The following is a 22,973-nucleotide window of genomic DNA, read 5'->3' on the forward strand; positions in this document are numbered from 1 at the left end:
TAATAATAATAATAATAATAATAATAATAATAATAATATTGAAATATAAATATTTTTTATTTATCAAATTTTATTAAATCTTTGAATAATATATAAATTATATTAAATATTAAAATTAAAAAATAATAGTATTTATTAATTTATACTATTTTAAAAAAGGAATTTTTTTTCACTTAAAAAATAATCTTGATTCATATGCATATTTTTAATTCCAGATATTATGTTTAATATTAAATTTTAATTTTACAATCAAAATTTTTTTTATTTATTTTATAATAAAATTAACTAATAATATATATATAAATAAAACTAAAAACATATATATTTATATATATATATTTGAATTTGGTAATTAAGTCTCCACACGTATGAAAAATATCCGACGAGAAATGGAACGGATATGAGGACGGGTTATTTATTCGGGAACGGGGAAAACATCCCCATCCCCGTCCCATTGCCATCCCTAAGGCTACAGCACCGGGACCATGCAGATTATTTTGCAGAGTCCGCATCAAGTGAGAGTTTTGCTGTAATTTTCCGAAAGCCCCCACCAAATTAATTTAGCGATTTTTAAATTTTTTAAAATTAGTTATTGAAAAACCCGGTAGCAAAACTGAAATGGAATTCATCCCCTTACTCAAATAGATCAATAAAATTTATGCAAATCCCTGCAAATTATAACGCAAGAAATGGAAAACTCGTTTTACCCGACTAAAAGTTTCGATTCTGAAACAACATTTAAGAATTAACGGTCAAAACCAGGAATAAGGGAATCACAATTTGACTGCAAAGTGAAGTCTAGTAGCAACATGGTGAAGTAGAAGAAATCAAGTGCGAGCAGCTGCAGGAGCTCCACCAGGGCGTGGAGCTTGACCCGGCTTTGGCATATCATCCTGCAAATGTGCAACAAAAATTAAAGCAAATTCAACAATTTTTTCAACAAATATCTGAGTAATCAAAAAATAACCGTTGTTCACGTTACATAAAACAAGGCAAGTAAACAACGTCATATGAACAAGATACACAACTTTACTCCAGAATATTCAAAAGACTTCTGTCCATATTTCCACAGAACAAGGCAAGTACACAAGGTTATGTGAACAAGATGAACCACTTGACTCTAGTTGATGGTCTAATAAAAACAGAAGGAAAACGCTGGATTCTGGTAAACATATCTTTGAGTATTTCAATTTGAAGAATGACAGGAATCTCTATCGGTTCCACAGGATCTTTTTCCCAAGGTTACATTCAAAATAGGAAATATCCAAGAATCACTGTTTAAGAATTATTTGAAATAAATGGGGCAGGCAATAACAAATAGGATTTTGACATTTGGTACTGGTAACTAAGAAAAGTTTGATCAGGTACAAGCGAGCACAAGAGTGTGTCAACATAAAAACAGCATATCTATCCCAATAGTGTTAGCCCAATATATGGAAAACTGATGCACAACACAAGTTAATTATACATGATAATGCAGCACACTGACGCAACTATCATCAATAAAGAATAGAGAACATTAAATAAAAGAATCGTTAATAAATCACTAATCACTAAAAGTAAAGAGTGTGAACCCTTGGTCGTCTGAATCGCTGTGGTGGCTCACGATTCCTCCTATCAGTACGAGATCGGACCCTCACCACTTTGGAGTGAATGGCACATGAAACACAGTACTGCATCTTCACGTACAGCTTAGGAAGAGTGTACACTACAGAGAATACAGAAGCATGTGATACATCAATTGTTACCTTTCTCCTAATAAAATGTCAACTAGGATCGAGTACCGGACCAACTGAAGATGAACAATGAATAACACCAGCTAAAACTTACTGTCAAAGGCACATGCTTCCTGAACATCCCTCACAGCAGCTTGCTCAACTATGTTTCTCACTAGAAATCTCTTGATTGCCTTGTCCTAATTAAAAAAATTAATAAGCCAAAGTAAAACCACCACAAGCAATTGTTTTAACTTTGATTACAAACCAGAATTTTGAAAAATTCAAGGCAAAAAAATGAAAATAACAAAAATTTGCAAAGTTTCAGTACGAATTTTCCTCATTTCTATTGATATTTATGTAAATAAATACCTATGGGACATATTCCGAAACCAATATAAAATACCTAGCAGGAAACAATACGTCAAGTTCGGCTTAATGATACTAAAACTGGAATCATAGCCACAGGGCAATATAAATTGACAAAATAATGAATTTAAACCCCCACCAACCATAGATCTGTGCATAAAGTAGCAAAACAGTTAAAACTTCTAAAAAAACCGTAAAAAATTTAGCTAGCAAGACAGAAATTGCGATTTCTTTGTAAAATAGAATCAATAAATAGAAAAATTATCCAACACCAGAGTAACAAAAAAAAAAAAGAAACACAACCTTAGGGCAGCATTTTCCGCAGTTAGAGCAGCGGATGAAATTGACATGACCACGGCCATGCTTGTTGCGCCCTCCATTCCTTCGCTTGAATGTCTATAAAAACAAACAAACAAATCAATCTGAATGAGAATGTGAAATATAAAACACAGCATGGAAAACTGAATTCGGAGAAACGCATACCATGCTTGATTGTTTGAGGCGTAGCAATGTGGCAGTGGAGGCGCGGACGAATGATCTGTGGCGTCGAGTGATAGCAACTACTAATCGGAGCCCTAAATTCGCTAAAATATATTTATTAGGTCTGTTTTCGGGCCCAACAAATTGGGCACAAAGATACTTTATTGTGTGATTGTTTTTTGGCCCAACAAAATAAACCCATTTAAAATATTCTGAATTGAATTAATTGTACATTACACATAACTATATAATTGTATATATGAGGGGAAAACAACTATATAATAATAAATCATTTTTTTAGTTGGAAAGGTATGATTGTTTGGTTTATTTTTAACTGGTGAGGTTTTTTTTTTATAATTTGATATTGAACCCGAGTTTTGGTCAGATATTTGAGATTTTTCTATCCGTAAATCATCAACTACTCATTTATTTATCTTCAATCTTTTATATTCATAAAACAGTAAAATAAAATATTATATTTATCATCTATCTTGTGGCTCATTACATGAGCATGTTTTAATAAAGTGAGATATTTGAGTTCGATCACAAGTGAATGCGAGAAAACACCGGCTTTTTTTTATTATAAAAACTAGTAACCGTGTTACCTGATTTTCAGGTGCTCGATAATTCAATTATTTGAGAGAAAAGATAAAAAAAAAATTATAATAGAGAAAATAATATGTGAGTTTTTAAAAAGTAAAGAAAATTTGTAAAAATGTCTTCGGATAATTTAATAAAAATGGATAACGGAATTTGAAAAATAAGATAAAGAGAAAATAAGATAATGATAGTAGAAAAAAATGAGGATACATTAGTCATTTGAGATATAAATTGAAAAAGATACGTGTTAAATACTTAAATTTAGGAGTAAAATGGAGAAAAATTTTGGTGTGATTTAAAATCGTGTACAAATCCACTTCAGCAAGTCTTACCTTTGTTTACTAAAAATCCTATCAAACAACACATTTAGGGAGTGTTTGCAATAGATTGTGCTTTTGTAGAAGTGATTAATTTATAGATTATAAAAAAGTTAAGAAAAATCAAAAGTTGATAATGTTTGGAAACAAATGTGAAAATCTAAAAATTCAAAGTTGGGTAGTGTTTGATAAATAAGTAATTATAGTGATTTTAACAATGACCTTCTTATTAGAATCACTTTTGGAGAATCATAATCACCACATGACTAGCTTTTGGATTTCAATTAAGTTAAGCATAAGCTAACACATAATCTAGGTTTAAGAAACAAACAAAAATGATTTTTTTAAGCCAAAAGCTAACAATCACTTTTTTTTAGTGATTGCAAACACTTCCTTAGTCAATCAGTAATGATTAAGACTCTTTCCACAGATTACAACTTCTTCACACTTTACAAATAATAAAAGAATGACTGGTTGTGAGAAGCAGTAGCAAGAGCAATCTTCAGGATTTTGATCAAACATTCTTTGCTTGCTGGATACTAAAGACTCATGATAAGCTTGAGCTACTTGAGTCTTTTGAAGATGATAATGATATTCGAATTGCGAGGGCTCGAGAGAGAGCATTCACATCATATTGATATATATATATATATATGCTAGTTAGGGTGACCTCAATTCTTGAGGTGTTCACCCAGGTGTACAGTACAGAATAAGGAGGGAATCAAAGTTCAATTCATATATCTATCTATATATCTATATCTATGTACCTATAAAATTGTGAATAAAGGAAATTGTTTTTCAATGTTCACCCAGGTGTACAGTACATGATAAGGAGGGAATCAAAGATCAATTAATATATCTATCTATATATCTATATACCTATAAAATTGTGAATTAAAAAAAAATTGTTTTTCAATTGTGTATTGGTTGTTTTTCAATAACACAAGTTTTAAAAATTAAATTTTTAACAATATATATGTTTTTAATTCATAATATTTTTAATTTGTATCAACATGCATCACACGTTCTTTTTGCTAGTAGTAGAGAACATTCCCAATCCATAAATGATAAAGATTCATTTATTGTGCTAGCAAAGTGTAAATGAAAGCCTCATTAACTACAAATCAAGAATGCTAAACGAATTTCTCTGGTCCTCACTTTTGTATGGGTGCAAGATCAATACACAAACAAAGTTTGTAGGGAAAAAAGGACAATGGATAGAACAATTGTTACCTTGAAAAAGCCTTATTTAAAGCTTACAACTCCACAAATTGAAGGTAAGTGATGCAGTTGTTGTAACTCGATTGAAGAAAACTAAAACGGGAAGCCATTCATAGTTACTATAAAGGTACAAAAGCGAGAATCTGAATCTGAATCTGAATCTGATTCTGATTTAAAGTCTTTGTAGCCATTCCATTTGACCAGAGATCACTTCTTAGCACAGCACAATCATCGATATTACGCATAGACAACTATAATAGAATTATTCATTCGCAGGTCTCTACTCATCCTAAGTGTAATTGTCGTAGCACATATCAGTCTCCCTGTCTCGACATCCCATAATTTCGACATGCCTGTAAAATTTTGGAAACAATAAATTATCAGGAAATGCATCACCCTCAATCATCATCAAATAATTTAAATGTATCATCTAGGGAACTACATTTTACAAACATGCCGCCTAACTTTCTTTCAAGAAATGGGTGAGGTGAGGTTTTCGTTCTAGCTATTCTTTTACACAGGAGTATAGCTAGGAACATAGCCTTACTCAATGCAAAATGAATGCATAATTGAATAAAGTACATTACAAACAGAATCTATAGTTAAGCTTACATACATTTAAATTGTCAGTGTCCGAAAAGAGTAGATAAAAATGATGCTTCAACCAATTAACACCAAGGGAGAGAACCGAATATTTCCAATATAAGAAAAATTACTATTTCTAATATATACATAAACAGTACATTGTGATTTTATTCTTATCATGGGGTTAGTTATAGGCACATTTTACATATATATATATATATATATATATATATAAGTTTTTCTTATTTATTTCAAAATTTCAAAATTCTAGCCTATTGCTCTGTTCAGGTAATAACGTCCATAATAAATGACCTACAAAATAGTTCCGAAATTATAATAAATGACAAAAACAAAAGATAGAACTAACCAACCAAGTACTTGTTGGGCAGTCAGACACTTTTTAGGATTTGGCTCCTGCATCTGCCTAACAAGGCTTTTGGCACTTTCAGAGACTTGAGGTCATGGTTCCCTTTTGAAATCAATCACTCTTAAAATTAATAGCGCCAAACCTTGTTCAGTTTCTGATCAAATAAGGAAACGAAATGCGAATCCATTAATTTAGTGGATGGAGTGAGAACAAAGTGCTTTCTAGTCCAACAGAGCAGAAATTTAAGATTCTTTCAAGGAAAAAATTGATACAAGAAACACCTATCACAAAAAAGTTATGAACCTCAAACCCATATGACAATAGTTTTGTCTAAAAAGACCTTACGCAAGTTACCAAAAAAAACACCACATGTCTCAATTAGTTAAATGAGAGGCCAAAATTTAATATATTCACATCTCAAGCAGGGATACTAAGAGCTCTGAACAAACAAAGTATTCTAGCACTCAGAGAAGCAAGAAAGTTAAAATGCATGAAGTGCTGTATTCCTGCAAAATTCGATCAACTTACCAACCTTTGCAGTTATTATACTTATAAACAAGGCAACACTCGGATCACGTTATTTTTATTCATATTATGACAACATCTAATCGTTTCTACCTCTTGACAACCATCAGTAACTATGAAAACAGAAATCATATCATAAGCCCATAAAACAGACACATTGTACCTATTTCAACTGAAAGAGCCGAGAAGAGGCCGCGAAGAAGGATTGAAATATATTTCGAGATTATCTCAGTTTACAGTTACACGTAAACGAAGAAAATCAATACATCAGAAAGCCCAAAAAATAATAAGAGAAGAAGAAGAAACATAAGCAAAAAGAAAAGAACCAATCTAGTCGAAGAGAAATCGATTTCGAAGATATCGCAAGCAGCGAAACAAAGTGCAAGTATCTCAGTTAACAGTTAAACAGAAGCAAACCAAATCATTAAATCAGAAAACCCAAACAAGAATAAGAGAACAAGAAGAAACTGAAACAAAAACAACGAACCAACCTAGTCGAAGGAAAATCGAATTTGAAGATATCACAAGCAGTCAACCAAAGTGCAAGAAACAATAAGAATCGAAGAAGAACCAAAGAGGAAGTAATGAGTGGATGACCAGGATCAACAGAGCGATATAAACTTAAAATCAAGTTTTCCCTATACATAACCAATTGCCCAATCAAAACCTCCTAACTTGACCACAAATATCGAAATGACCAAGGAAAACAAACCAAAACCCACATCCCAAAACTCATAATCGAGAAATTAAAATAATAATAATAAACAAGAAACGAACGCCACAACAAAGTCCACCTGAAGCACGCTGTTGCAATAGCAAGTGTTGCCCCGTCACACCCATAGTAACTGTGACATTATCCAGCATATACCAGAATTCCTCTATCCCTCCAAACTTGCCACTCCTCGTTCACAACAACAAGAATTATACATCAACTTCAATCGGTTCCGAGCCTGGGCCGATGGATATCAATATGGATTTGATGCCTATTTCTTGAAAGTAACGAGATTCTAGGGTTCGTGGAAATGGTTTTCTTCGCCTTAGGTGTCCTATAGAATTGTCTACGAGATCTCGTTTGTTGCGGCGGATAGAGCAGCCCATGGACGCGTGGCCTTCTTTTTACCTGCAACCGGCAATAATTTGTAACGTTTAGAAGAAAATGACTTTTTAAAAAAAGGTTGACGCCGAAGGGGACTCCATCTCAAGTTAGAGGCCTATTGGCTCATGCGGGGTTAAATCGAAATCGAGGGATGTGCACGAGTAGGCAGGGAACATGGTCCAATCCCCAGAGCATATCCCAAATATTTCAATGAGGAATATGCTCCACACGAGGATCGATCCCGCAACGCTGAGGAATTTCTTCCCACTTCACCTCAGGCTTTACCAACTCACCAATGCCCTGTGGACGAAAATGACTTTTTATTTGTATAATAGACATTTTTTTTTTGTTATTTATCTCATTTTAAAAATGATAAGGGAAATAAATAATTTTCTAGATTCATTGAATGAATTGTATTGAAAAATTAGAATGACCTCGTAAATATGGGCATTCTCTGAAAAATTTTCAGATAATATATGCAATGTTGTTTACTGATATTGTGCACGTAATAGCTTTCCACTAAAATCTTGAAAAGGTTGTCAAGGATTGCTGCTTCTGTTTCTAAAAGAAGATGACATGTTCTGCTGAAATTCTTGGTAACATATTTTCGAAGGTCTACTTATTTTCTTTCTATAAACAACCTAGTTCTACTTAAAAATGTTCTACAGATTCTTTTAATAAGCAATAGTCTATTGGTTTTCTTAAAACAACACGCACATCACCAAAACTTATCAATGCCCAAACAATGACATTTCGAACACTAAGATAATGGATAATGTTTCGAGAAACATTGACGGTGCAAATATTTGAAGAATATTGATCTCGTCGAGGATTTTAGTTATTGGAATTTTCTCGTGATTTTTTTCTCTAAACACCATTGTTTGAAACTTGTTTTGTGAAGTGAAAGTGTTGAACATTTTTATAGTTTTACTCTCTTCTTTTATTTTTTTTTTATTTACTGTTCCCTACATATTTTATTAATATTAGAAATTTTTTACGAGAATTTTATTTATCATATTTATTACTAGAATTTTATTTTATTAAAGTCTGATTGTACAAAAAGCATTTCTTATATTACTAGCACGATGCAAAAGAGAGCATTAACTATTGATAAATTTGTTGGTTCTAAGTGAAAGTTGATTATTTTATGTATTAGATTATATGAGATAATTTTAACTTATAAAATTTAATGTTATAATCTAATTTATATTTGTTTTTTTAAAAAATATCCATATTTTATTTTACATTTATTTATATAAATTTAGTAATTTACTCATAAATAAATAAAATATAAATTTTATTTTATTTGTTTCAAAAAAAATTGGACATTGTTATTTTATAATACATTTTTTTTTCATTTCAAATTATCTCGAGATTAATATAGTGGTTTTATTATTTGAATTTCACATTTTTTTTAGCCAAACAATATATTTATAATTAACTAAATTAAAATTCACTTTAAAATTATATGTCAATCAAAAAAAAAAAAGATTTAGTAACTAGAAGATTTCAAATCAATATATTTATTTTCCCTTGAATCTAAATCCCTCCGACCAAGTGCAACCTTAGCTCATTCTATATCTATATAGAATATCACATACGAATAGCCGTAGTTTCAAAACTCCCAAGTAGCCATTCCAAAAGAATTTCATTAAATTGCTTATTCAGACTCAATGTTGTCACAATTACGTGATAAGAACAAATTATCCGACACATAAAAGAAAATGAATAGTTTCTTTATAATAAGAATGAGTTCTTGTCCTTACAAAACTGCAACTACAAAAGACACATCCCTTAAGCTACTATGCTACTTGATAAAAATTCGTATTCTTTTAAAATGCAATCTGCAACATGCAGGATCCCGCGACATCTTCATCGCTTATATAAACCACATGAATGAATGGACATGGGGAAAATTTATGCCTGCAGGTCCTTGTTTGAATTCCATCCTGGACCTCTCACCACACCTCCGTCGGTCAAGATACCACCGCCATTCTCGACACTTAAGAGGGGATCCGACTCAGGTTCCTTAGCCTTCAAGCACAGAAATTGTGAATGAGCACGTAAATTTTCTCCAATATAACCAAATATGAGTGTGCAACTATTTTTTTTTTTTTTTTTTAAAAAAAACGTTAAGCACACACCTGCAATAATTGTGTTGCTGCTTCAGCAATCGCCTTTTGCTGGTTCTCGATGGTGCAATGGTAAGAGTACAGTATCATGCCAACTACAGCAACCAAGATCCCTAAAATGTTTTGCCAGCTAAAGGGGTCTTGTAGAAGTAAGTAGCCGAAAGTTAAAACAAGGCAGGTTTTCAGATGCCCAAGGACCTGATAAGTTACGGGTGATGTTTTTCCAATTACCAGAAAGGTACTGAAGTTCACGGAAACTGATATCAGGCAGGAAAGAACAATAAATGCCTGTCATTGAATACTCAAGGAGTTATGTCATGTGGAATATCTAAACGCTGGAGAAGAGCTCGAAACTTACCAACACTTGAGGAGTGTAATTGAAAGCAAAGACATTCTGATTTGTCAACATTCCATCAAGAAATGGTCCAGCTATGAACAGAGTCATTGCCTGATAAGGACAAGATTGATACAAGAGTTGAGTCGAAGAAACCTTGAACTTCTTTTGGATGGTATTAGTCATCTGTGAATATTAAGTTAAGATACCAAGATGGCTTAGGCGAAATACATGAGAAGCAAGATGCTGAAAATTCAGTAATTTAACTACGAAAGAGAGACTACAATTATCTTCTCTAGATTAATCCTACAATTAAAGCAAAGGGCATAATTATCATAGTGCAAAAACACATGATAATGTCCAGGGTCCCTGAAGTGTTTCTGTGGGGCACAACGTAATAATCACCTAAGCATTGGGGCTACACTTTACTACACCCTGTGCATAATCAGACACCTAGCATGGTTTCAATATCTTGGCAACGGAAATCTCGAGGATAAGGGAAATAAGCTCAATAAAAAATCTGAGGATACAATTTGGGCAACACAAGTCGTCACAACTGCAAATAGAGACAAGATGGAACCCAGGGCATTGAGCTGCAGATCAGTAACTGTAGCTATCCCAACACCCATGAGAAGAACAGTAAGAGAGAGCTGGACATTCCTACTGCAAATGGCAATCGAGACAGTATGAGCAGTAAACATTTAAATCTTATAATAATGAATTTGGCAATATAAACTTGGACGTACACTAGCAAGTTAAAATCTTGACTGTGACAGAGGAACTAGAAAGAGTCCAAGATATTTCGAAAATTAAACCACAGATAAGTGATGTTTTGCCAAAATCAAAAATAGCAGATCAAACCCCGTTCCCATTGGTCAGAACGCCATTGTTACTACTCAACCAAAGTCTTATTTCCTAAAGATGATGTGAAATACTAAACTAGCAATTTTTAGCAAACATAACAAGAAATTAGCTTTACCGCAATGATTTGATGAGAGCATCTAAAAAGTTTGTTTCCATAATAACAAGAAAATCTTCTGAGACAATCTATCTATCTAACATACATATAAATAAACCACTTTCAATTGTGAACTTCCTCTTGTACCCCTCATTTTCTTCTTTGTTAGTCCACCATTAATTAATCATCTTGTGTGTTAATGAAAACCCCTCATCTTCTTCTTTGTTAGTCCACCATTAATTCAAATATTATCTAAATTTATTGCTCATGTTTTCGATGGTTAATCACTAACGTGCAAAGCAAGTGCTGTTTTTGCCATTTCATGTGCTTCATTAATGCACTGAATTTTGTTTAATAATTTAACTTAAGAGTAATTAATATTTCTCCATTAATTAATAAAATAATTTGAAGATATTAAGGTAAAGAATAAAAGTTAATGTATATTAAATGTCACATATTAATTAGAGCTTGTGAAATTCTTAGAACACCGCTAAAGAAAACAATTTTCTAACTTATTAAAGGACATAAATGAGAATTCACAATTGAAAGTGGTAACTTGACTTGAGGGCAAATCTATCATGGATGTATCTAACATGAGGCAATTAAAAGGTCGGCATGATTGACTTATCCTGTGTTGAGGTATTTGCAAGTAGATCGTGTAGGCTAGAAGGAGAAAAAACTTATTTTTCTTGAAGTGGTAGTGCAATTTACAAGTGCATATTGAAAGATGTGATTGAAGACATCCAGCTAGTTCTCGTTACTACAATTCAGATAACTTATGCAAGTACTTACGGACTCAAGAATTCTGGTCTACAAGAATACTATCGGTAAGTAGCAACTATCACAATCTTCACCAGAACATTCGCTACAGCCATCATTTCTGTAAATATTTAATCAACTTTTCTTATGATAAAATAAAACCCAATTAATCACATAGGAAATGATACTTAATTAAGTAAGAAAGAATAGGGCAGAAAAATAGGTATCCGATCATCATATAAGCTAATGGGATGAATCAAGCATCAAATTATACTAACAGTAACCTGAAAATTTTTCTGAAGAACAAAGTCTCTAGGAGGACAGTGCAAGGAATAATTGCCAACTTTGTCATCTGCAATTCAGAATCCCCAAGAAAAATATTTAGAAAGCATAATTACTTGCAAAATCAAGATATTTGGAATTCAATTGCTCCAAATATGAACCTTACTGCAGAGAATAGCTCCATAAGTACCTCACACATAAAGCTCAAAAGTCAAAATGTTTAGAATACTCATCTACATGAAGACTAATCTATTTGTATTTGGAATTAAATTGCTCCAAGTATGAACCTTACTGCAGAAAATAGCTCCATAAGTACCTCAAACATAAAGCTCAAAATGTTTAGAATACCCATCCGTAGGAAGACTAGACTACTTGTAATAATCAATTGACTAACAAAATGTGTATATATATATATATAGAGAGAGAGAGAAGTTTTCAACTGCCCAACTATTCCTGCCCACTTTGTCCCCGACCATAGTTGTTTTTATTTTTATTTTTCGTATCACTAAAACACGGTACCGGGTTTTAGTGGTCGGGTACGAGTTGTGCATCATTGGTTGGACAACTGAAATTTCTATATTATAAATAATGTGGAAAAAAGCTAACAAAAGAGAAAACAAGGCAGCTAGGTACTTTCAGAACAGTAACATGCTTGCATAATCTTTTTTCTATTAGGCAACTACTATGAGCTACAAGAAGCTATAAATGTTTCCCCTAAGCTTGGACTCTTCTACTTGACATCCATACTTCACTAGTTCCAACCGCTGCCGGCAGACTAGATTACCTTGATCTTCGGATATGAACAACAGTCTCTTGCAATTCATTTTTTTATAAAGATATAGAATGTTGAGCTCAAGGTACTTTGACTGCCTTCAGCAAAACTGGAGCTACCTTGATTGTTAAAACTTAAACTTACAGAGAATTCTTTCTTCTAAGAGAAGACAACTAATAGGCTAACAATTAACATCCAACCTAGTGAATTGAAATTTAGATATAGTAGGCAAGTCAGATTAACCTGGTAGAAACCAACAGAATTGAAACCCAGGCTAAGATTCAGAAGCCCAATTGAGGTTCCATTAAGAATTCCGAAGCCCATAACAGCTTTTGGATCAAAAGGCTTGTGCTCAAACCATTTCATCCATAGTGCTACATGAAGAGAGCAAAACGTGACAAGAAGATGCCAGCTTGTCAAGGTTGTAGCTGAGGGACCACAATAAATGTAAAGAACAAAGTTAATGACTTCAGCAATGCTTGTGCAGAACTAAAAAGAGCAAAATACGGAAAATCAAGAGATAAACGAGGGTGACGTGGCTAAAGTCATAATGATTTTCCATCACCCCAGATAAATGGGAGTATTTTAATTTAATGCACCAACTCAACAAATTAACAAGGTAAAACTTAAAGGTTCTCAATTGGGGTTTGACAAGGTTTGTACATATTTTTTAGAGTATCATCTGTAGATTGCAAGTATAAAGCATCTTCCAAGAAAGAACTTCCTTCAAAAGAAACACTAAAGTAATGAAATTTCCAGCATCTTGGTGGCAACTTTTACATCCCCATAATTCACTACTGATGAAGTTTGCTTCACAAAACAAATTTTACCTGCTTATGAAAGTAACCGTTTACTACAAATTAACAAAACACGATACAATGACAAGGCAAATGCTGAAAAAGGAAGAAAGTCACCGTGCAAGTGACAAGAAGCAAGAGGGGGTAATTAATTGAAATCATGGTAAGACAAGACCACAACGGAAAATAATATGAGACATGATCCTACATCTTCATAATTGAGCTAAAAGCATGTGGCAAAAGAAAACTGACTCAGCAAAAACCACCATCTTAAAAATATATAAAACCAGAGCCTTAGAATAATAAGAATAGTATTGAAGTATGGTGCCCTCATGCAAGGAGAGAACGCAATACATGAATACAACTTTCAGGATAATATTGCCAATATAACACTTTAAATTTGTCGAGATAATTAAATCATAGAGATGGTCTCAGAAAAAATTAACACCACCAATCATGACACACCAACTCATGTAGCTAGGGAATATAGCATGATTAAGTGAACGACTTTAAAATAAAGAGCAACTCTCAACTTCAACTAGCATTTACACCAAGTTGCTTGGGAAAAAAATCAACTTCTGATGTCTTATATAATAGAACAACCATAACATCAAAATCAATGGTCGCCCGAATTCACTTGCAGCTTGTTCCCTTCATTGAAAATTTTCCTGTTGATAAATAAAATAACCTTTTGTTGATTCACCCATCACCACTCGATTACATCTAACAGAGTGCAAAGTTCTCAAAGTTGAACATCACTTACGAAGAAAATTTGATTTTTTTTACTCGAGATGGTAGCTTATGTGCTTTATAAAAGCTTGCCATCTTTTTCTGTGGCCAAATTAAAGGTATAAAATGAACTTATCTGAAGTTTTGTACTGCACTATCATCTTAATAAGAACCATTATTTGTCCTTCCTACGAAGTCACAAAGACAATAATGCACTTTTAATTCAAAAAAACATTTTCATTTCCAGATTCCATGACTCATTACTCAACCTAAAAAAAAACGCAGGTGCAACAAGAAATTATCAGATCATACATGGAGCAGTTGTTCCAGTTATCATCAGGCCAAGTATCATCTTTGATCTTCCAATTCCATTTTGAACATAACTATCCAACCGTCCCCAGATTCTTCAAAAGTACCATGATAAAAATTACATCACGATCCTCACCAAATAAATTCACTCAGTTAACTGTGTGTAGTTATGAGTCAAACAACCACAATGATTAAAGCACAATATCAGAAGAAACACAACCAAATTCAAAATTCAGCATTCAGATTTCAGTGTAGCCCAATATGTCCAGTGAAACACGTAACAGGCACAAAAATGAATAATGCACAGAACCTCTCACCGAAAGTGAAACCAAGAGTGCTAATGAGCGCCTTGTTGCAAATCACAATGGACACAGATGAAACCACAGAGAGGCTAAGCGCTCCAATTGTTCCCAGCTGATACCGCTGGCCTTCGCTCATCTTTACGCTCCCAGTTTCTTATCCAAATCCTTAATATCTACTCATCATACACCATAAATTGCCGTAAAAAGTTGGCCTCCAAAATCATGAATGCTTATTATTTCTTGGACATGGAAGGAAAAATATATTGATTACCTCATTTCAATCAGTCATACAGATCAACCAAAGTCCAGACGAAAATCCACGAGTCCAGCTAAGCTGCACAGAATAAAGAATCCAAACAAAAACAGAAAAAGTTCACGAGCAATACTCAATTAACATCAGAAAAAGGCGGCAAATAAGGAAAAACATGAAATTCATACATTGTACGCCCTAGATCTGCTTCATCACACAAACAATATGCCATATGTCTCGCATATTTTCACGAACAAAAGCAGCATTACAAAATTCACAAATCTATATAATTCAAAGCAGGTATACAAAAGTCGATGTGCAATTGTGCTCACCTCGAGTGGATTAAAGAGTAGCTTGAAAATTACTCTGATCACAGAAGTGGGCGTTTGTAAATGGAAGGTATCCGATCAATTTTTTTTTCTTTCCTTCTGAGAAGAAAAATGTGATTAGAACAATTGTGTCCTGTATAAGTATACGTATATATATATAGAAGACCGATATATATATATATATATATAGGTTGTGTGTGTGTTTTGGACAAGCGTGGAGTGGTGGAGCTCTCCTATTTATAAATTTGTATCTTCTTTGCGAGTCCATCTCCTCGTCTTACAAACTTTATACATGAGAGAGAACCCGAGATGACTTATATTTACTGTGAAAATTATTAAATTAATGTTATGTGTCGATTGGGTAGGAACGGATATTTCTATTATAAAATTAATTTGTAAAACAGTCTTACATAAATTTTCGTGTTGTTATAATTTGTTTCGAACTCGAAATTTCGTTCTAAATTTGAAATCAAACATCCCCAATCACTATTTTAATTTAATATGCCTGAAAATTGCGAGTGGCGAATTAAGAGGTAATTAGATTTAGTTGACCTTCTTGAGGCTAATCACTGGCATGTCGCTTGAAATTGAAGGCTTCATTGTTTTTATTAAAATTAATTAGGGTTCTTAAGGTTTATTAATTATTTAGAGCACCATATTTCATCAAACATAAATTTCTCATATTTTTTCAAAATATGCCTTAGAAATGTTTACAAGATGAACAGCAGAATCGTACCTATATTTGATGTAGTTTGAGACGAAAAGTAAAAAAATTGGTTCACAAAATACACTTAATAATATATAAATTCATTTCAAAAAATATATTATATCAATAACAAGTTAACAAATATTTAAAATAATTACATAAATACTAGTCGTTTACCTAATTTAGTGGAAAAAATAATTATCAAATGTGTATAATCCAGTTTTCTAACTATTTCATTATCAATCGACAACAAAGCTACTCTGTTTAACATGTGGAATTGTTAATCAAATGTAATTATCGATTACCTTCAACTTCAATAATTTTCTTTCAACGAATACAACTGTAATTATTGTAGTATAGTTAACAAAATCTTATAAGCAACATAAGTATTTGAGAATAAACCATTCAATTTCGACAAACACTGTAGCATATCATTGCTATTTTTCATTTGGCGAATAACATCTCACGATCATTAATATTTTACTCAAATCAGATTTGAAGAAAGATCGAGCTTGATTAATAATAAATATAAAATATTCAATTCTGAAAGATTATTCACCTGAATGTGTCACATCATCATGTCCTTTCGTCAAATTGTTTATTTCTTCGAATGATGTGTTTTTCTCAAAATTTAGATTCGGTCCCCTTTTACTTGTCATTTTTGTTGTCCATGCAGCAATATCAAACCCCTACTTTCTAAACTCATCAACAAGTTTGAAATCAATATCTGGAGCAATTCTTGATAATATATATATTCTTGGTAATATATATATACAAATATAATCTTCATGTAAAGTAGTTATTACATATAGACTGATTTTTGTTAGTTGGAAAAATTATTGAAATGCTATACATTTCAAGTATAGATATGTAATCGAAAAGATAATTATTCCATAAAATTATTTCAAGTAATTCCCAACAGTGAAGCAATTGTAGAACACATATTCACAACTCACTAGGTCTGTACTTTGTTACTTTTCATTTTTAAAATCGTGTCTTTCTCCTGAAAAAATTAAAAAACATTTTAATTCTCATTTACTACAAGTCGTGAAATATCTTAATTTCCACTAGTAATTTGACTCTCACAACACAAGTTTAAGCTCCTACAACTAATAAACATAATGACTCAAGCAAATCAAGCATGTCTTCTTTTTATTTTAGTCGATGGAAGGGTTAATGTGTTATCATTGGATTTCGAATCCAATGTCTCGTCTCTAATTTAAGACATTAGTGTTAAATAGGTCATAAATAATCGGTCTCAAGCATGTCATTTAAAATTATCCTCAATATATTCAATCATGTTGCACTAAAAAAAAAAATTCAATGATGCACAAAAGAATATAGAGATACACACACCCATTTCCCATTATCATGCCACCATATATGTTGGGGATCGGGTGTGTGTAGAAGAGAGGTGAATACACACTTTTAAAATATTTTGAGCTACAATAGCTCGTTCCTGAAATGTTCGAAAATGAACCGAGCATCGATAAATTATATCGAGTTGGTTAAAAAAAAAACGGAAAACACTCGAAATAATCCATCTAAAAACCGGTTAAGCATTTCGGAAGTTGTTTGAAAAAGATGCAAGTTGAGATAGTAAAAATATTTTGGTTGAAACATTTTATCAAACACTTTGTGTACAACATTTTGACACCTTAAAGAACATATAAAATGCTTCAACAAATCATCCAACAATACCAACAAGTAAATGCGATAAAGTAAAGAGACAAGAATTTTTTTATGGATGTTCGAAGTTCAATCTTCTACGTCACCCCTTCTTCCTCACAGGAAAGGATACACTAGAAGACTTTGAGCATTACAACATCTTGTAATCACCTCACTCCAATCTTAGGACTTACCCCGCCGCCTAAGTCAATACTCCTAGATTCTCAATCTCTCCAATGACATAACACTGAAAATAAAAATTTACACATCTTTAACGTCTTTGTGTAAAGACTTTCACTCAACTAATCTATACAAATCATCTAATAAATGTGTGTGAGTGAGTTGGGTGTCAAGAACTTGACTGTGAAAGCTTAAGAAATCTGTTGTGTTCTTCACACCAAGAGCAAGCTCTTGAATAAACTGATTAATCTGTTTTGATGCCCTCTTCATGTAAAAAAGCTCTAACTTAGCTGAATAATCTTTTGGTTGTCCACTCTCTCTTCTCCTCAATCTTCAGATCTTGTATTTAAAAGCTTCAAGGAGAAAATGAATGTTGGACACAAATATAAGAACGTTGAAAAAGCTGATGTACTTGTGTCTGTCAACATAACGTTTATTTTCTATTTTTGGACTGTAGATTTGACCGTTTGACTAAATTTGAATATGTTTGAGCATACACAAATGGTTGACAAGTGAGCAAGAGACTGGGTCCTTGGCTGACCAAGTGAAAAGCTTCTAAACTAGCTTGGTGACAAGCTCCTCGGTTGGTTGAGAGACCAAACAGATCACCTAACCAGGTGACAAAAAAGTATTCTCTGATCAGATGCTTATAGATCTTGATGTGTTGATTTTTGGGCAAAGTGATTACATGAAAATTGTAGCCCTTCATCTTAGATTTCCAAATCTTTAAGAATCGCGCCATTCGGAGTTCATATGAGAGATTTATGCGCGAAATACCAGAGCTGCTCATCGGCGGTCGAGGAGAGCTCAGCGGTCGAGGAGATATTGAGCGGTCGAAGGTTTATAGGTCTTGATGTGTTGATTTATCGACAACGTGGTGAACATGAAAGTTGTATCCCTTTGTCTTGGCTTTCCAAGACATTAAGAAGCACTCCATTTGGATTTCATATGAGAGATATGTGCATGAAATACCAGGACTGCTCATCAACAGTCGAGGACAAACCAGTCGAGTGTATGTGGTCTGTGTGAATGATTATATCTCTTGATTCATTGATTTTTGATCAAAGTGATAAACATGAATGTTGTAGCCCTTTCTCTTAGATTTTCATGTAATAAAGAATCAATCCATTTCGAGTTTGTATGAGAGAGAAACACTCGAAATACCAGACTATATACAATATTGAGCTCTATCAGCAACCTGTGCAGAACCAGAAAATTCAACGTAATTTATCATCTTCATAGGATCTGATTCAGACTTTTACTTGTGAATATGATTTGTAGATCATCTGCTTAGCTTTGAAACACATACTGAATAATTCTATTTGGATAACGGAGCTGAGAGATATGGTCATTAAACCAAAGCTGGTCTGTCATTCCATCTGCTGCTTCAAGTTCATACAACTCTATCTTGAGACGATGTTTTGGTCTAGCTATCATCCGAATTGGTCCACCTGGAATAAGATATGACATGTAGACTTTTGCGTTGGCTATGCGACGGTTTTGGCAGCTGGTCATTTGGATCATCGAGCTATGAGATATGCTAGAGTCAAACAGCTGCGCCAGAAACTAAGTTGAGCTAAGATAGTATTCCAACAACTTAGTACTTCCAATTTGTCTTTTATCAGCTGCACACTTAGTAAATATGTTAGAACACAATAGCAAGTTTTTTTATCATCAAAATCAAGATTGCTTGCATTTTCGGACCCAACAATATATTCAAGTGATCATTTGATACACTAATATTCTGCAAACAACAAATTCAATATATATCCACATGACATGAATTCTTAACTCTTATTTACGATTTAAGCAACTCAAGCCTCGACAAATCGTTATGATTCGATCGCTAATCTCTTTTTTGAGTCGAAATATTATTTTCGAAGTACATGCATGATGGTGCCATCAAAGTGCACATGCATGCCGTGCAATCACGAATTCCCTAAGTTTATATATATTCTCCAACGTGGTTCAGAAATTTGGGAACCGAATTAAGTGCTTCATGACTCACATATTTGTTTGCCCAAATAGTCAACAAAATATTAATATAAATGTATTTTCAAACATTTTAAATGGTGATTAAATATTGATTAGACTTTATATAGACTTATATCAATTTATATATAACCTGGTATCTTTTCTATTTTATTAAGCATGAGAGCCTACTAAATTGGTATGTTGGTATGTCAAAAACAAATTTGAAATTTTAACAACTGCTTTCACACGTGAGTGCACTCTCAACCTCTCCCACATTTTTCTAACTTATCCCACGTATTTTTCAACCGTTTTCAATGGTGTTTATCCATGTCTTTCCGTTTTATTTATTTATTTAACTAAATTTGTTTGAACCAAAATATATTGCACACACAAGGGGTGTGCCTTTCCACTAGTATAAATAAAGTATTTGTAAACCAAGAATCTATGATCCAATAGAAAATATATTTTTTCTTTTAACAAGTAAGATGAAGATTTTATTAGTATACGATATTTCCTATATGAAATTTTACACAGTTTCTAATATATAAAATTTTAAAAAAATAGAGGCTTTTATGAATTTTATATCAAGTAAAAATCAAATATTGTCATGTAGCTCTTTGGGTATAAAAAATTTTCGACAGCATTTGTTAATTTCCTTCATTTTGAATTTGGTCCATATTTTATAAGTTGTTACCCCAAACACAGGTCTTCAATAGAGGCTTTTGCGAATCTTCATACCAACAAGGTGATAATAATGAGGATATTTTCTGTGAGAATCCAAAATTTTAGTGGGATGAATTGAGATAAACTGAAATGAGGTAAACTGAAGTTAAGAATACTGGAACTGAAACTAGTTCAATTGGACAATGCAGTCAGTTGGGGCGTCCAGCTGCAAATTTGTAACAGACAAACATAAAATCTAGGATTTTGTAACTGATATAATCACTCCAAATCAAAGGCAATAAATAGGGATCCTAACAGTCTGATTTGTCCCTATAAATAACACTCAGATTTTTTAGTAAATGTTACACAACATTCTGAGCAAAATCACAAGTAAAAGTGAGTTCGAGCATTCAGTTGAGCAATTCAGTCGAGGATTCAATCGAGGGGTTAGTTGGGCAGTCAAGAACAACCAAAAATTCTTTTCAACAATCTACTGTAAGTGGGCTTACCGTTTTAAAATATGATATTATTCTTTAAACGATTCCAGCATATATGTTTTGCGTTTAAAGTTTGAATTTTGAAATCTGATCTCTGATACACTTATGCTTGTGAACTGGTGATGGGAATATATATTCTGATACTCTGTTATGATTCTTCAACCTTTCGAGGATACACATATAAAGGACTGATATCAATTAGCCATGAAAATCATGAGTAAACTGGTGCATAATTTGATTATGTGATTCAGTGATATATATATATATATATATATATATATATATATATATAGGTTTTTTCAAGTGCCCACCTATCATGCCCACTACCATGCCCACCAATGATGTGACATTATTCTATTGGATCACATCTTTATCACATCCAATAGAATAGTGCCACATCATTGGTGGGCATGATAGTGGGCATGATAGGTGGACACTTGAAAGAACCTATATATATATATATATATATATATATATATATATATATATATATATATATATATATATATATATATATATATGATTTCAATTCTGATATGATACTTTATATGCATAAGATTTATGTTAAAAATTGAAGTTAAAAGCTGAGATATTTCTCCCATTTATTGAGTGACAACCATATCACTCACCCACCAAAATCATCTCAGATAAAAACGAAGAGGAACTCAAGGATGATGAGCAGAACCAGTTTTGGGGCTGGTGAAGATGAATTGAGATGTCTGCTACTTTCTTTCTGTCTTAGTTTTGAAAGGAATATTTTATTCCTTAAAATCATCCTGTTTTTGAAAAGATTTTATTTAATATCTTTTGCCTTTCTTGGACATGAAATAATATTATATAAGTTATTTATTTCCTTGAATAACTTGATATGCTCATTATAATATCTTATCTAATATATCGTTTTCATATTGTGTAGATTTGATATGAACAAATCTAGAGAATCCTATGTCTACAAGGAAACATCTACAAGAAAAGATTCTAGTATATATATTGGAGGAAGGAGAACGAACAAGTGGGAGTTACGAGCTTCATAATACGTACGTTGAGAAAGAATCGAATATCTTCTAAAGTTTGTATTGGTCGTGACAACTTGAAGCCTTGAAGAACACTCGAAGATCGGTGATCAAGAAGTGTGCTGCTCATGTGATTTTAGCTTCAATATTTTCTCCTTATTTCGTTTTCTTTATTCTATTTCATATAGAATTTTTAGAAGAACTTTTACTCTTTATTTTCTCATATGTTGGAGAAAATTGATTGTTACAATAATCACTAGTTTTAGGGTTTGTAAAACTCTTTGAAAATTTTCTAGTGAAGTTTTGCCCTGAGGCACTGCAAAAATATTTTATCCTCTTGCTTAAATTATTTGAGTCTATTTATTTGGTTGCTTGTTTATTTTATTCACGCCTAAATAATATTCCGCTGCAAATTACTCAATGTGTTATTGTAGGTGTTGTCAACACCTTGTGACAACACCTCAAACTGTTTATGTGCAACCCCCATTCCCTTACAAGTGGCATCAGAGCCATATTCTTGATACACTAAGAACTGATCTTGATTTGTTTATTTTATTATAGGGAATAAGATGGACTCATCGTCTGTTGCGAACTCGTTCTTGAAACCTCCGGTCCTTGATGGCACGAATTACGCACTATGGAAGAATAGGATGCGATATACTATTAAAGCTATGGATGTTCGTGCTTGGCAAAGTATTCTGACTGGTTGGACTCCTCCAAAGACGCTAGATGAAGATGGAGACTATATCATCAAGCAAGAAGAAACTTGGACTGCCGAGGAAACACAAAGTTCAAGCTACAATGCTAAAGCACTCAATGCAATTTTTGCAACTGTGGATATGAGGATGTATGGAATCATATCTGACTGCACTATTGCTAAGGATGCATGGGATGCTCTTCAAGAACACTGTGAAGGGACTGATAGCGTGAGAAGAACAAGATCGAGATTGTTAAATGCAAGATTTGAGAATATCAGGATGGATGATAATGAAACTATTGCTGATTATGATAAGAAACTTAGGGAGATAGCTACAGAGGCGCATG

At 32.9% G+C, this 22,973-nt stretch overlaps 2 protein-coding genes and 1 long non-coding RNA gene across 6 annotated transcripts; all 3 read right to left on the minus strand.

Annotated features, from left to right (window-relative positions):
• Positions 1-605: 605 nt before the first annotated feature.
• Positions 606-2,692, minus strand: LOC140891533 (small ribosomal subunit protein eS26x-like). The gene is made up of 5 exons (XM_073300059.1): positions 2,568-2,692; positions 2,388-2,480; positions 1,831-1,915; positions 1,575-1,708; positions 606-893 (listed from the first exon to the last, which is right to left on the minus strand). Exons 1-5 carry the CDS (start codon positions 2,568-2,570, stop codon positions 828-830), a joined length of 381 nt encoding a protein of 126 aa, XP_073156160.1. The 5' UTR covers positions 2,571-2,692; the 3' UTR covers positions 606-827.
• Positions 2,693-4,612: 1,920 nt separating this feature from the next.
• LOC140892776 (uncharacterized) lies at positions 4,613-7,264 on the minus strand. Its single transcript, XR_012152910.1, has 3 exons — positions 6,974-7,264; positions 5,655-5,808; positions 4,613-5,055 (listed from the first exon to the last, which is right to left on the minus strand). It is a non-coding gene; the product is annotated as an uncharacterized lncRNA (long non-coding RNA).
• A 1,726-nt stretch (positions 7,265-8,990) lies between these two features.
• LOC140887857 (UDP-xylose transporter 3-like) lies at positions 8,991-15,467 on the minus strand. Of its 4 annotated transcripts, XM_073295395.1 has the most exons (10): positions 15,232-15,467; positions 15,088-15,103; positions 14,921-14,983; positions 14,665-14,822; positions 12,756-12,940; positions 11,743-11,810; positions 10,272-10,404; positions 9,766-9,927; positions 9,420-9,695; positions 8,991-9,309 (listed from the first exon to the last, which is right to left on the minus strand). In XM_073295395.1, exons 4-10 carry the CDS (start codon positions 14,783-14,785, stop codon positions 9,193-9,195), a joined length of 1,062 nt encoding a protein of 353 aa, XP_073151496.1. In that variant the 5' UTR covers positions 14,786-14,822; positions 14,921-14,983; positions 15,088-15,103; positions 15,232-15,467; the 3' UTR covers positions 8,991-9,192. The 4 variants fall into 4 exon arrangements, with proteins under 4 accessions (XP_073151496.1, XP_073151495.1, XP_073151497.1 ...); XM_073295394.1 differs by lacking the exon at positions 15,088-15,103; XM_073295396.1 differs by having other exon boundaries at positions 14,665-14,983.
• Between the last annotated feature and the right edge of the window lie 7,506 nt (positions 15,468-22,973).

This window comes from Henckelia pumila, chromosome 3, assembly GCF_033568475.1.
Source record: "Henckelia pumila isolate YLH828 chromosome 3, ASM3356847v2, whole genome shotgun sequence".
Classification (NCBI taxonomy): Eukaryota; Viridiplantae; Streptophyta; class Magnoliopsida; order Lamiales; family Gesneriaceae; genus Henckelia; species Henckelia pumila.